This window comes from Lampris incognitus, chromosome 5, assembly GCF_029633865.1.
Source record: "Lampris incognitus isolate fLamInc1 chromosome 5, fLamInc1.hap2, whole genome shotgun sequence".
Lineage (NCBI taxonomy): Eukaryota > Metazoa > Chordata > Actinopteri > Lampriformes > Lampridae > Lampris > Lampris incognitus.
The window spans coordinates 2,947,937-2,963,518 of record NC_079215.1 but is presented as its reverse complement, the minus strand read 5'-3'; the positions used below and the strand labels follow the sequence as shown (position 1 = coordinate 2,963,518).

At 45.2% G+C, this 15,582-nt stretch overlaps 1 protein-coding gene across 1 annotated transcript in view; it reads right to left on the bottom strand.

Moving 5' to 3' along the window:
- The window catches only part of pitpnc1a (phosphatidylinositol transfer protein cytoplasmic 1a), a 151,801-nt gene that overhangs the window by 7,453 nt on the left and 128,766 nt on the right, over positions 1-15,582 (bottom strand). The window contains 3 exon segments of the mRNA XM_056280767.1: positions 6,275-6,348; positions 12,217-12,301; positions 14,341-14,348. Coding sequence (XP_056136742.1) covers positions 6,275-6,348; positions 12,217-12,301; positions 14,341-14,348 — 167 coding nt within the window.

The window sequence follows — 15,582 nt, the reverse complement described above, 5'->3', positions numbered from 1 at the left end:
GGTGAGACAGGGCTGCAGTTTGAGTCCAACTCTGTTCAATATCTACATCAATGAGTTAGCGGTGTTACGGGAACAATCTGCCACTCCTGGCCTCACCCTAAACAAGTTAAATTCTTGCTCTATGCAGATGACCGGGTGCTGCTGTCACCCACAGAACAGGGTCTACAGCAGCATTTGGATCTGCTAGAGAAATACTGTCAGAACTGGGCCCTGACAGTAAACTTAAAAAAGACAAAAATTATGATCTTCCAGAAGAAGCCCAGGTGTCAGGAAAGTAGACACCTATTTACTCTAGGTCACACCGCCCTAGAGCACACGTTAAACTATGATGACCTGGGACTGAGGGTCAGTGCCTCGGGAAGCTTTGGTCTGGCAGGGAATGCCCTAAAAGAGAAAGCCCAAAGAGCTTTCTATGCAATAAAAAGAAAATTCTATAAAACAAGATATCCCAATTAAAATCTGGTCCAAACTCTCTGACAGTATCATCCTGCCCATATGGAAGTTAAGTATCAGGACCACTCAGTCAGCAAGACTACACTAGATGGGACAAACATCCAATAGAATCCCTGCATGCAGAATTCTGTTGAAAATTGCTAAACATACAAAGGAAAACACCAACAAGTGCATGCAGGGCAGAATCAGGCCGTTTCCCATTGATAATACATATCCAAAACAGATCACTTAGTACATTCTGGATGCACCTTAAATCGAGTCCCCACCACACCCTGCAGTTTAAAGCAGTCCAAATCCAAGAGTTAAGAAAGAGCCCCCTCAGTCAGCTGGTTGTGAAACTAACTGACCCCGTAACCACTGACACAGATGAGTTTCAGACTAGCACTGCTAACCTACCACAGACTAGAGTAAACCACATCATCACACAATGCAACAACTCATATGTGGAACACTGGGACACAGAAACCAAATTACAACACAAATGAAAATGTTATCGGGACCTAAAAAGAGAAGACAAACTGGCTGACTGTCTGTCCACTGTCAGAGACAGTCAGCAGAGACACATCCTTACCACGTACAGGCTCACTGACCACAGTCTAGCCAGGGAAAAGGGCAGACACACAAAACATCTTGGCTACCAAAAGAGCAAAGAATAAAATCAAATCAAAGTTATTTGTATAGCCCAATATCACAAATTACAAATTTGCCTCAGTGGGCTTAACAGCAACACAACATCCTGTCCTTAGACCCTCTCATCGGATGAGGAACAACTCCCTAAAAAAACCTTTAACAGGGAGAAGAAATAGGAAGAAACTTCAGGGAGAGCAACAGAGGAGGGATCTCTCTCCCAAGACGGACAGCGTGCAATACATGTTGTGTTTATGCAATTTACATAATACAACATTGAAAGAGGATAACAGAATTATAATGGACTTGTAAAAATTTATGAAGAATATGATGCGCAGGATGCCAAGCAGTGTCCAGATGCCATCGGAACAGTCCAGGACCCAAGCCACACGACCAGCATCATCATGTAAAAAAAATTATGTGAGGAGAGGAATGGCAGGCAGCGTCCAAGTGGCGACCAACATCACCACGGAGACGTGGGAGGAGAACCGACTGCAAGTGCACACGAGGGAGAGTCACATGACACCATTCACACACACAAGAGAAAGGAGAAGACATCATTCAGAGAGAGAGAAAAGACATGTGAGAGAACAGAACAGTTTGCAATAGTCATTAGTCATAATCAATTAAGTCATCAACTAGTTATAACCTATACTCGATAATCTCGTCGGCAGAAGAGCGGTTAGTAAATTCATTCAGACAGAAAACCAACCCGCCATGCAGTACAGGTTGTGAAGCACTCAACGTAAAGGCAACTAATTGTAAGCTAAGGCAAAAAGATGAGTTTTAAGTTTGGATTTAAAGACTCAACAGACTCTGATGGTCTGATGGCAGCAGGCAGTTTATTCCACAAGAACGGAGCGCGATAGGAAAAGGCCCTGCTACCACCAGCTGACTTCTTCTTAACTTTGGGTACACACAGGAGCCCTGTATTTTGAGAACGAAGTGCTCGAGATGGCATGTAAGGTTTAAGGAGATCAGTCAGGTAGGATGGGGCAAGCCCATTTAGGATTTTATAAGTCAGCAGAAGCACCTTGTATTCTGATCTAACATGGATAGGAAGCCAATGAAGGGAGGCAAGAATTGGTGTAATATGGTCAAATTTCCTAGATTTAGTTAGGATTCTAGCAGCAGCATTCTGAACCATCTGAAGACTTTTAGTACTAGAATGTGGCAGACCTGAGAACAGAACATTACAGTAATCAAGTCTGGATGAAACAAATGCATGTATTAGAGTTTCTGCATCAGCCACGGAGAGAAAAGACCGAATTTTAGATATGTTACGTAAGTGAAAAAAGGCAGTCTCGGTGATTTCTTTAATGTGCTTATCAAAGGAAAGGCTGGGATCAAACGTAACACCAAGATTTTTGGCTGCCACACTTTGTGAAACCACAGTTATCGATCGTTATCATTACTTGATCAAATTGGTGTCTGTGTCCAGCAGGGCCAATGACCAGCACCTCGGTTTTATCTGAATTTAAAAGCAGAAAGTCAAGTGACATCCAGTTTTTCACAGTAGCCCAGCAGGCCTCTAAGTTAGTCAATTGAGTATGATCATCAGCCCTTATAGGTACATACAACTGAGTATCATCAGCATAGCAATGGAAATTTATTCCATAACTGCGTATAATTTGGCCAAGAGGTGTAATGTAAAGAGAGAAAAGCAGAGGGCCAAAAACTGAGCCCTGAGGCACACCATATTTAACGTCAGAAAATTTTGATATAATATTATTATAGCAGACACAATGTGTTCTTCCAGATAAGTAGGACTTAAGCCAAGAGAGAGCTACGCCAGACAACAAAATTACAATTTAATCTATCTAAAAGTATACAGTGATCAATGGTGTCAAAGGCTGCACTGAGGTCCAGTAGTAGAAGCACAGAAGTGGAATCAGAGTCGATAGCCAGTAGAAGATCATTTACCACTCTGGTCAGAGCAGTTTCAGTGGAGTGACGGGGCCTGAAAGCCGACTGAAAAGGTTCATATAGACGGTTTTCTTTTATATGGGTCGAAAGTTGTTGATACACAACTCTCTCTAGTACTTTAGAGAAGAATGGAAGATTAGAGACTGGCCGATAGTTATTAAGAGACCCTGGATCAAGGTGCGGTTTTTTAAGTAGAGGTTTAACCACAGCTGTCTTAAAACTGCTGGGAACAATGCCAGTAGTAAGAGATAAATTAACGATGTCTAGCATTGTAGGTCCCAGAAAAGGCCAGAGGTCTTTAAAAAGTTTTGCTGGTAAGGGATCAAGTAGGCAAGCAGTTGGTTTAGAAGCTGACATGAACTTAGTCAAAGTATCAAGTGAGATAGTCTCAAAAGCTGTAATAACTGGAACTGTCAGTGACTCATTGTGTAGATATGAATTTAGTATGACAGGATCTGCAGGAGAATACCAGGAGAGAAAAATACCAGGAGAAATGTGAAAATCAGATTTCAAATGTTCTACTCCTGGGTGAGAAAGAACAATGGCCACTTATTTTAGGAGAGGGTCAAAGGTCACACCTTGCGGCACAATATGTGTCAGAATGCCATAGCCTAAGAGTCGGTGAGTGACCAAAACACTGTCAATTACTGTCAGTTACTGTTCAAGTGCTGTTCAAGTGCTGTTCTATGTTTCTGCCAGATCTATCTGTTCCTTTTTCCTTTTGTTTGGTTTTTTGTTTGGTTCTCTGCTGACCTGTCTTACTTTGGCAACATTGTAATTAATGCAGTCATGCCAATAAAGCATCACTGAATTGAACTGAATTGAATTGAGAGAGCGAGAGACCCAGAGAGAGAGAGAGACTCAGAGAGAGTGAGAGACTCAGAGAGAGAGAGAAAGAGACTCAGAGAGAGAGACAGAGAGAGACTCAGAGAGAGAGAGACTCAGAGAGAGAGACAGAGAGAGAGAGAGACTCAGAGAGAGAGAGAAAGAGACTCAGAGAGAGAGACAGAGAGAGAGAGAGACTCAGAGAGAGAGTGAGACTCAGAGAGAGAGCGAGACTCAGAGAGAGAGTGAGACTCAGAGAGAGATACACAGAGAGAGAGCGAGACTCAGAGAGAGAGACTCAGAGAGAGAGAGAGAGACTCAGAGAGAGAGAGAGAGAGAGAGAGAGAGAGAGAGGAAGGGGGGAATAAGTGGACAGTAAAAATAGAACGACAGCAATGGAGCGCCAAACTGACAGAGACGGAGAGGAGGATGCTGGGCCAGAGAAGGTGAGGACGAATGAAAGAGAGAAACCCACTTTCTCATTCTGCCAGCTGGGTTTTCTCCTCCAACAGACACACAGGCATTTAAGACAGACAGCTATCAGGAAGTGTGTGTGTGTCTGTGTGTGTGTGTGTGTGTGTGTGTGTGCGCGCGTGCGTGTGTCTGTGTGTGCGTGTCTGTGTGTGTGTGTGTGTGTGTGCTTGTGCATGTGTGCATGTGTGCGTGCTTGTGCATGTGTGCATCTGTGTGTGTGTGTGTGTGTGCATGTGTGTGTGTGTGCGTGTGTGTGTGCTTGTGTCCTGCAGCCGCCACCTCCGGTGAGGATCGGTGCTGCAGAGTCTGGAGTCTGGCCCGCCGTCCCAGCTGGACCACGTGCAGCTTGGCTTCGTCTGCCTGTGAGTACCAGCTGACACCTTACCAAGTATTCTGCATGGACACGGTCGGCACTGGCGGCCCGGTAGCACAGTGGTCAGCACTGTCGCCTCACATAAAGAAGGTCTTGGGTTCGAACCCTAGAGTTGTCCAGCCGTGGGGGTCATCCCAGGTCATCCTCTGTGTGGAGTTTGCATGTTCTCCCCGTGTCTGCGGTGGGGTTTCTCCGGGTGCTCTGGTTTCCCCCAGCATCAGGAAGACATGCATGTTAGGGTTAATACTCCTGTCTGTGCCCCTGACTGAGGCAGGGCAAGACGGACTGGAGGGGGTCCCGGGAGCTGCAGGGCGGCCGCCCGCTGCTGCTAGCTACACAGCTAGCATGGTTACATCCAGAGAGGAGTTTCCCCACGAGGACTAAAAACTATCTCAAAGTCAACATACAAAATGCTCATATGAATGTTTTGTAAATGTGTTGCTTTTTTTGGGGGGTGGGGGGTTCCCTTTTTTTCTCCCCAATTGTATCCGGCCAGTTACCCCGCTCTTCCGAGCTGTCCCGGTCTCTGCTGCTCCACCCCCTCTGCTGATCCGGGGAGGGCTGCAGACTACCACATGCCTCCTCCCATACATGTGGAGTCACCAGCCACTTCTTTTCACCGGACAGTGAGGAGTTTCACCAGGGGGACGTAGCGCGTGGGAGGATCACACTATTCCCCCCAGTCCCCCCCCCCCGAGCAGGTGCCCCAACTGACCAGAGGAGGCGCTAGTGCAGCGACCAGGACACGTAACCACATCCAGCGTCCCACCTACAGACATAGCCAATTGTGTCTGTAGGGATGCCCGACCAAGCCAGAGGTAACACGGGGATTCGAACCGGCGATTCACGTGTTGGTAGGCAACGGAATGTCCGCCATGCTACCCGGACGCCCCTGTGCACGTGTTTTACTGTGCTTCTTGTGCAGCCTCGTATGTGTTGAGCTTCTTGTGTAGCCTCGTATGTGTTGAGCTTCTTGTGTAGCCTCGTATGTGTTGAGCTTCTTGTGTAGCCTCGTACGTGTTGAGCTTCTTGTGTAGCCTCGTACGTGTTGAGCTTCTTGTGTAGCCTCGTACGTGTTGAGCTTCTTGTGTAGCCTCGTATGTGTTGAGCTTCTTGTGTAGCCTCGTATGTGTTGAGCTTCTTGTGTAGCCTCGTATGTGTTGAGCTTCTTGTGTAGCCTCGTACGTGTTGAGCTTCTTGTGTAGCCTCGTATGTGTTGAGCTTCTTGTGTAGCCTCGTATGTGTTGAGCTTCTTGTGCAGCCTCGTATGTGTTGAACTTCTTGTGCAGCCTCGTATGTGTTGAGCTGCTTGTGCAGCCTCGTATGTCTTGAACTTCGGTGGTTTGTGTGTAAAGTTTGTGGGTGCAAACACAGTCAGTGGGCGAGAGTCGTCTTATGAGAAAAGATCTTGACAGGTTTCTCACACACACACACACACACACACACACACACACACACACACACACACACACACACACACACACACACACACAATAATAGAAACATTATTTGCATCCGTTATGAACACTGTGCAGCAGAATGCGTAATCACAAAGCAAACATTTGATTTGGCTCGTCAACACAAATTAATGCAAACAAAAGCATCACAATGTAACACCTCCTCATCGTCAGCAACACTGACCACCTTTCTCTGCATGTCCTCCCTCTCTGCTTGTTTAGACACGCGTATACATGTTACCAGGAAGAAAGATAATAATAATCATCATTACATTTATCCTTTTCTGGGGGAGGGGTTCCCCCCCTTTTTCTCCCAGTTGTACTTGGTCAATACCCCACTCCTCCGAGCCCTCCTGGTCTCTGCTCCACCCCCTCTGCTGATCCAGGAGGGCTGCAGACTACCACACGCCTCCTCCCATACATGTGGAGTCACCAGCTGCTTCTTTTCACCTGACAGTGAGGAGTTTCACCAGGGGGATGTAGCTCGTGGGAGGATCAGGCTATTCCCCCCAGTTCTCCCTCCCCCCCGAACAGGCGCCCCGACCAACCAGAGGAGGCGCTAGTGCAGCGACCAGGACACATACCCACATCCGGCTTCCCACCTGCAGACACGGCCAACTGTGTCTGTAGGGACGCCTGACCAAGCTGGAGGTAAAAGAGTAGACCACTACGCTACCTGGACGCCCTGGATCACATTTATATAGTGCTTTTCTAGACACCCAAAGCACTTCACATTGAAGGGGGTAACTCACTTCAACCACCACCAATGTGTAGCACCACCTGGGTGATGCACGGCAGCCATTTTGCACCACAACGCTCACCACACATCAGCTTGAGGTGGAGAGGGAAGAGTCATCGAGCCAATTACATGGGGGATGAATAGGTTGGGGATTTAGCCGGGACGCCGGGGGACCCCCTACTCTTTGTGATAAGTGTCATGGGATCTTTAACGACCACAGTGAGTCAGAACCTCGGCTTAACGTCTCATCTGAAGGACGGCGTCTCCTACAGCAGTGTCCCTGTCACTGCACTGGAGCATTGCAATGTGATATTTGTTGTTTTTATTAGGACCAGAGGGAAGACTGCACCCTACTAGCCCACCAACACCACTTCCAGCAGCAACCTCAGCTTTCCCGAGAAGTCTGCCATCCAAGTACTAGCCAAGCCCACAGCTGCATAGCTTCTGTCATTTGGCAGTGCCCGGGTACATGTTGGCATGGCTGCTGGCAATACACGAGGGTAGACAGCCAGGAGCCATCATCACCTGACACAATACTCACTGAAGCTGTATGAGCTCAAGTGTAAAGGTCAATTACACGAAGGTTGAAACAACAACGACAACACCGCTGCTTAACATTCCCTATTATGCATTCCCTAATGCAATGCCAGCCGTCATCTGGATGACCATGATGATGTAAACTGGACAGATATATATATATATATATATATATAGAGAGAGAGAGAGAGAGAGAGAGAGAGAGAGAGAGAGAGAGAAAGAGAGAGAGAGAGAGAGGTGGTGGCCAAAATCAGATGAACTTTCCAATACACAGGGTGGTTTTTTGGCAGACTCCTGAAGTCCACATACGACAGTCATAATCATCACTGATCAAACAGGTCCCAGAGATGCCAGGGATACTTGGGTTCATTTGCACTTTGCAGAGATCTCATATTTTACAGAACGGCTGCTGATGCAAATACTACACTGTTGCTGCACTGCCAGCAAGACGAAACGAGAGTGTTCTCTTCACGGCTGTAAGATGAAGAGAAACCATGTGAGGAGTGTTGACTAGTCACACTGCTCACTAGTCACACTGCTCACTAGTCACACTGTTCACTAGACACACTGTTCACTAGACACACTGTTCACTAGACACACTGTTCACTAGTCACACTGTTCACTAGTCACCCTGTTCACTAGACACACTGCTCACTAGTCACACTGCTCACTAGACACACTGCTCACTAGACACCCTGCTCACTAGACACACTGCTCACTAGACACACTGTTCACTAGTCACACTGTTCACTAGTCACCCTGTTCACTAGACACACTGTTCACTAGACACACTGTTCACTAGTCACACTGTTCACTAGTCACACTGTTCACTAGTCACCCTGCTCACTAGACACACTGCTCACTAGACACACTGTTCACTAGACACACTGTTCACTAGACACACTGCTCACTAGACACACTGCTCACTAGACACACTGCTCACTAGTCACACTGTTCACTAGTTACACTGCTCACTAGACACACTGCTCACTAGACACACTGCTCACTAGACACACTGCTCACTAGACACACTGTTCACTAGTCACACTGTTCACTAGACACACTGTTCACTAGTCACACTGTTCACTAGTCACACTGTTCACTAGACACACTGCTCACTAGACACACTGCTCACTAGACACACTGCTCACTAGACACACTGTTCACTAGACACACTGTTCACTAGTCACACTGTTCACTAGTCACACTGTTCACTAGTCACACTGCTCACTAGACACACTGTTCACTAGACACACTGTTCACTAGTCACACTGTTCACTAGACACACTGTTCACTAGACACCCTGCTCACTAGACACCCTGCTCACTAGACACACTGTTCACTAGACACACTGTTCACTAGTCACACTGTTCACTAGACACACTGTTCACTAGACACACTGTTCACTAGTCACACTGTTCACTAGTCACACTGTTCACTAGACACACTGTTCACTAGTCACACTGTTCACTACACACACTGCTCACTAGTCACACTGCTCACTAGACACACTGTTCACTAGTCACACTGCTCACTAGACACACTGTTCACTAGTCACACTGTTCACTAGACACACTGCTCACTAGTCACACTGCTCACTAGTCACACTGCTCACTAGTCACACTGCTCACTAGACACACTGCTCACTAGACACACTGTTCACTAGACACACTGTTCACTAGACACCCTGCTCACTAGACACACTGTTCACTAGACACACTGCTCACTAGTCACACTGCTCACTAGTCACACTGCTCACTAGTCACACTGCTCACTAGACACCCTGCTCACTAGTCACACTGCTCACTAGTCACACTGCTCACTAGTCAATCTGTTCACTAGACACACTGCTCACTAGACACACTGCTCACTAGACACACTGTTCACTAGACACACTGCTCACTAGACACACTGCTCACTAGTCACACTGTTCACTAGTCACACTGTTCACTAGTCACACTGTTCACTAGTCACACTGTTCACTAGACACACTGCTCACTAGTCACACTGTTCACTAGTCACACTGTTCACTAGTCACACTGTTCACTAGACACACTGCTCACTAGTCACCCTGCTCACTAGACACACTGCTCACTAGACACACTGCCCACTAGACACACTGCTCACTAGTCACACTGTTCACTAGACACACTGCTCACTAGACACACTGCTCACTAGACACACTGTTCACTAGACACACTGCTCACTAGACACACTGCTCACTAGTCACACTGCTCACTAGACACACTGTTCACTAGACACACTGTTCACTAGACACACTGCCCACTAGACACACTGTTCACTAGACACACTGTTCACTAGACACACTGTTCACTAGTCACACTGCTCACTAGTCACACTGCCCACTAGACACACTGTTCACTAGACACACTGTTCACTAGACACACTGTTCACTAGTCACACTGCTCACTAGTCACACTGCAGAGTTACTGTTGAATCAGGTCTGATTCATGCTACTGAGGAATGTTGACGACGGATGGCATCCTGCATCCCCATCAGCTGGAAGAGCTTTACGGTGACTGCACTGCACTGGACTGGACTGTACAGTCTCCATCTTCACAATATTACTACTACTGATACTACTACTGCTGTTACTACTACTATTGCTACCGCTACTACTGCCACTACTACTGCTGCTACCGCTACTACTGCTACTACTGCTACTACTACTGCTACTACTGCTACTACTGCTCCCATTACTGCTGTTACTACGACTACTGCTACTATCACTACTACTACTGCTACCACTACCAATACTATTACCACTACTAAATACTACTACTACAATGCCTGCCACTACTACCACTACTACTACCACTACAACTACCACTACTAATACTTTTACTTTGGCGCCTACCACTACTAACACTATGACTACTTCTAATACTACTAATATTACAGCTACTACTGCTGCCACTAATAGTAATACTACTACCACTATTAATACTACTACTACCACTACCAATACTGCTACCACTACTATTACAACTACTACTGCTGCCACTAATACTATTACCACTAATGTTACTGCTAAAACTATGGCTACTGTTACTCCTGCTAATACTACTAATATTATTGCCACTACTACTTCTACTACTGCTGCCCCTACAATTATTACTAATAATAGTGATAATAACTCTTACTACAATCAGATCAGGGAGTGTACTTCTGACTGAGGCAGGAGTACAGCGAGTTGTGATGAGCCGACTGGAAGAGATGACAGCCTGGACGCCCTTTTAGAGGACGCGGAGAGAAACAACAGATTTGACTTCCATGTGTACTTCCATGTGTACTCTCATGTGTACTCTCATGTGTACTCTCATGTGTACTCTCATGTGTACTCTCATGTGTACTTTCTGAGCTGGATATCTCTTTTTGACTTGTTCTTCAAAAGTTAGCTCTGCATCAGAGAGATCAGTCCAATCTCTCACATGGGGTTTTATAGTAACCCCCCCCCCACCACACACAGCTTGATGCTCCACCCCCCCCCCCACACACACACACACCTCGCTGCTTATCCAGGGGCTTTACAGAGATCTGACCACACTGAATAACAACTGTTCATTTACACTGAGCCGCACACATTTCAGGAACATCACATGACTAATATGCACTCGTTAAGATACTCGTTAAGGTAGACCAGACATGCTCTCTCTCATACACACACACACACACACACACACACACAACCACACGTATGCGCATACCCCCCCCCCCTTCTCCCCAGTTGTATCTGGCCAGGGCAGCATGGTGGCGCAGTGGTTAGCGCGGTCGCCTCACAGCAAGAAGGTCCTGGGTTCGAGCCCCGGGGTAGTCCAACCTTGGGGGTCGATCCGGGTCGTCCTCTGTTTGGAGTTTGCATGTTCTCCCCGTGTCTGTGTGGGTTTCCTCCCACAGTCCAAAGACATGTAGGTCAGGTGGATCGGCAGTATTAAATTGTCCCTAGGTGTGCGTGTGTGTGTGTGTGTGTGTGTGTGTGTGTGTGTGTGTGTGTGTGTGTGTGTGTGTGTGTGTGTGTGTGTGTGTGTGTGTGTGTGTGTGATGGCCTGGCGGCCTGTCCAGGGTGCTGCCCAGTGACTGCTGGGATAGGCTCCAGCATCCCCGTGACCCTGAGAGCAGCATAAGCAGTTCGGATATTGGATGGATGGTTGTATCCGGCCAATTACCCCACTCTTCCGAGCCATCCTGGTCTCGCCCCCCCCCCCCGGTCCGGGGAGGGCTGCAGACTACCTTGCTTTGTTTTGATTTTATGTTGTCTGGTCCAGCACTGCTTGTTTTGATTTTTAACTGTGTTCTGTACGGTGTCCTTTACTGCTCCGAAAGGCGCCCACAACTAAAATGTATTATTATATTATCATTATTATTATTGTCACCAGCCACTTCTTTTCACCTGACAGTGAGGAGTTTCACCAGGGGGACATAGCACGTGGGAGGATCACGCTATTCTTTCCAGTTCCCCCTCCCCCCTGAACAGGCACCTCGACCGACCAGAGGAGGCGCTAGTGAAGTGACCAGGACACATACCCACATCCAGCTTCCCATCCGCAGACATAGCCAATTGTGTCTGTAGGGACGCCCGACCAAGCCGGAAGTAACAAGGAGATTCGAATCGGCGATCCTCACATGTGTACTTCTGCACTTGTGAGGACCCTCATTGACTATATTCATTCCCTAGCCCCTAACCATCACAATTAAATGCTTAACCTTAACCCTTACATGAATGTGCATAGATGCAAGTGTGCACAAACACACACACACACACACACACACACACACACACACACACACAGTACTCACATTGTCGTTGCAGCCCTTGTTGTCCTCATATTTGGTCTCTATGTGGATGGAGAACTTGGGTAAGAATGAACACTGTGAGTAGGAGATAAACAGTGGCGTCAGCAGGTAAACCAGTAAGAAGACATTTGTGTAAGCCAGGACCAGCTCCAGACTGCAAAACCACCCACATGCTGAAAAAACAACTGTTTCAATACTAGTACGTGTATTCGAAGTCTGTATAGAACTTTACATTAGGTTTACATTAGGTTTACATTGTTTATTCATGTTATTTCTGTCTATATAGAACTTTACATCAGGGTTAGATTAGGTTTACATTGTTTATTCATGTTATTTCGCCGTCTGTATTGAACTTTACATCAGGGTTACATTAGGTTTACATTGTTTATTCATGTTATTTCTCCATCTGTATAGAACTTTACTTCAGGTTTACATTAGGTTTACATTGTTTATTCAAGTTATTTCTCCATCTGTATAGAACTTTACACCAGGTTTACATTAGGTTTACATTGTTTATTCATGTTATTTCTCCGTCTGTATAGAACTTTACTTCAGGTTTACATTAGGTTTACATTGTTTATTCAAGTTATTTCTCCATCTGTATAGAACTTTACATCAGGTTTACATTAGGTTTACATTGTTTATTCAAGTTATTTCTCCATCTGTATAGAACTTTACATCAGGTTTACATTAGGTTTACATTGTTTATTCATGTTATTTCTCCATCTGTATAGAACTTTACATCAGGGTTACATCAGGTTTACATTGTTTATTCATGTTATTTCTCCATCTGTATAGAACTTTACTTCAGGTTTACATTAGGTTTACATTGTTTATTCAAGTTATTTCTCCATCTGTATAGAACTTTACATCAGGTTTATATTAGGTTTACATTGTTTATTCATGTTATTTCTCCGTCTGTATAGAACTTTACATCAGGTTTACATTAGGTTTACGTTGTTTATTCATGTTATTTCTCCGTCTGTATAGAACTTTACATCAGGTTTACATTAGGTTTACGTTGTTTATTCATGTTATTTCTCCGTCTGTATAGAACTTTACATCAGGTTCACATTAGGTTTACATTGTTTATTCATGTTATTTCTCCATCTGTATAGAACTTTACATCAGGTTTACATTAGGTTTACATTGTTTATTCATGTTATTTCTCCATCTGTATAGAACTTTATATCAGGTTTACATTAGGTTTACGTTGTTTATTCATGTTATTTCTCCGTCTGTAAAGAACTTTACATCAGGTTTACATTAGGTTTACGTTGTTTATTCATGTTATTTCTCCATCTGTATAGAACTTTACATCAGGTTTACATCAGCTTTACATTAGGTTTACATTGTTTACTCATGTTATTTCTCCGTCTGTATAGAACTTTACATCAGGTTTACATTAGGTTTATATTGTTTACTCATGTTATTTCTCCGTCTGTATGGAACTTTACATCAGGTTTACATTGTTTATTCATGTTATTTCTCCGTCTGTATAGAACTTTACATCAGGTTTACATTAGGTTTACATTGTTTATTCAAGTTATTTCTCCATCTGTATTGAACTTTACATCAGGTTTACATTAGGTTTACATTGTTTATTCAAGTTATTTCTCCATCTGTATAGAACTTTACATCAGGTTTACATTAGGTTTACATCGTTTATTCATGTTATTTCTCCGTCTGTATAGAACTTTACATCAGCTTTACATTAGGTTTACGTTGTACCTCATGTTATTTCTCCATCTGTATAGAACTTTACATCAGGTTTACATTTTTTATTCATGTTATTGCTGTCTTTATAGAAGTTTACATTAGGGGTACAATGTTTATTCATGTTATTTCTCCATCTTTGTAGAACTTTACATCAGGTTTACATTAGGTTTATATTTTTTATTCATGTTATTTCTCCATCTGTATAGAACTGTACATCAGGTTTACATTAGGTTTACATTGTTTATTCATGTTATTTCTCCATCTTTGTAGACGTTTACATTAGGTTAATTACATGTTTGTCATTACCAGCATATACACAGCAGCAGATTTATAACTCATCCACAAAAATACTTTAGATGTACATGTAAATGAGTGAGATAGTGGAAGATACTCACAGTGTACTCTTGGATGATGACATGGGGTGACATCCGGTCGCAGAGAGAGAGAGAGCGAGAGACAGACAGACAGAGAGAGAGAGAGACAGATAGACAGAGACAGAGAGACATAGAGAGAGAGACAGAGACATATATATATAGAGAGAGAGAGACAGATATATATATATATATAGAGTGAGACAGAGAGAGACAGAGAGACAGATATATATATATAGAGAGAGAGAGAGACAGAGAGAGAGTATGTATATAGAGAGAGACAGAGAGACAAAGCGAGAGTGAGCGAGACAGACAGACAGACAGAGAGAGAGAGACAGACAGAGAAGAGACAGACAGACAGACAGAGAAGAGAGAGAGAGACTGTTATTTATTCAGGCCTGCAGTGTCTCTACAGTGTAAAAGGATATGAAGATGGTACAGTACTTAAAATGTGACTGAGACACACAGCTGTCGCCCCCATAACAAACTGACATATCAACTCCTGTCACTCACAGTCCACCTCTCCTTCCTGAGACCCTCTTATTCCCCCCAGCCCCCGTCCCTCTCCTCTACTTACACCCCTCAGATAATAAAACCTTGACGCATCTCTTTTTGAAGCCCCTCCTTGTTGTTTCCTCTGCTCTGCTTTCTTGTCGGGACGTCCTGCAGCCACAGGCACATGACCAGGACACTTCGGGCCTCCTCATCGCTGGACATTTGCATGTAATTCTGGTCATTTAAGAATCTAAGCTATGAGCGTCTCACTCATTGTTAAGAAGCTCTGGATGACACAGGAAACTCCACATCGCATAACTTATTCATTCATTCATTCATTCATTCATCATCAGCCGCTTCTCCGGGGTCGGGTCGTGGTGGCAGCAAGCTAAGTAGGGCACTCCAGATGTCCCTTTCCCCAGCAACGCCCTCCAGCTCCTCCTGGGGGATCCCAAGGTGTTCCCAGACCAGATTGGACATGTAGTCCCTCCAGCGAGTTCTGGGTCTACCCCGGGGTCTCCTCCCAGTTGGATGTCCCCGGAAAACCTCCAAAGGAAGGCGCCCAGGAGGCATCCTGATCAGATACCTGAACCACCTCAACTGGCTCCTTTCGATGCGAAGGAGCAGCAGCTCTACTCCGAGCTCCTCACCCTATCTCTAAGGCTGAGCCCAGACACCCTACGGAGGAAACTCATTTCAGCCGCTTGTATCCACGATCTCACCCTTTCAGTCACTACCCAAAGCTCATGACCATAGGTGAGGGCTGGAACG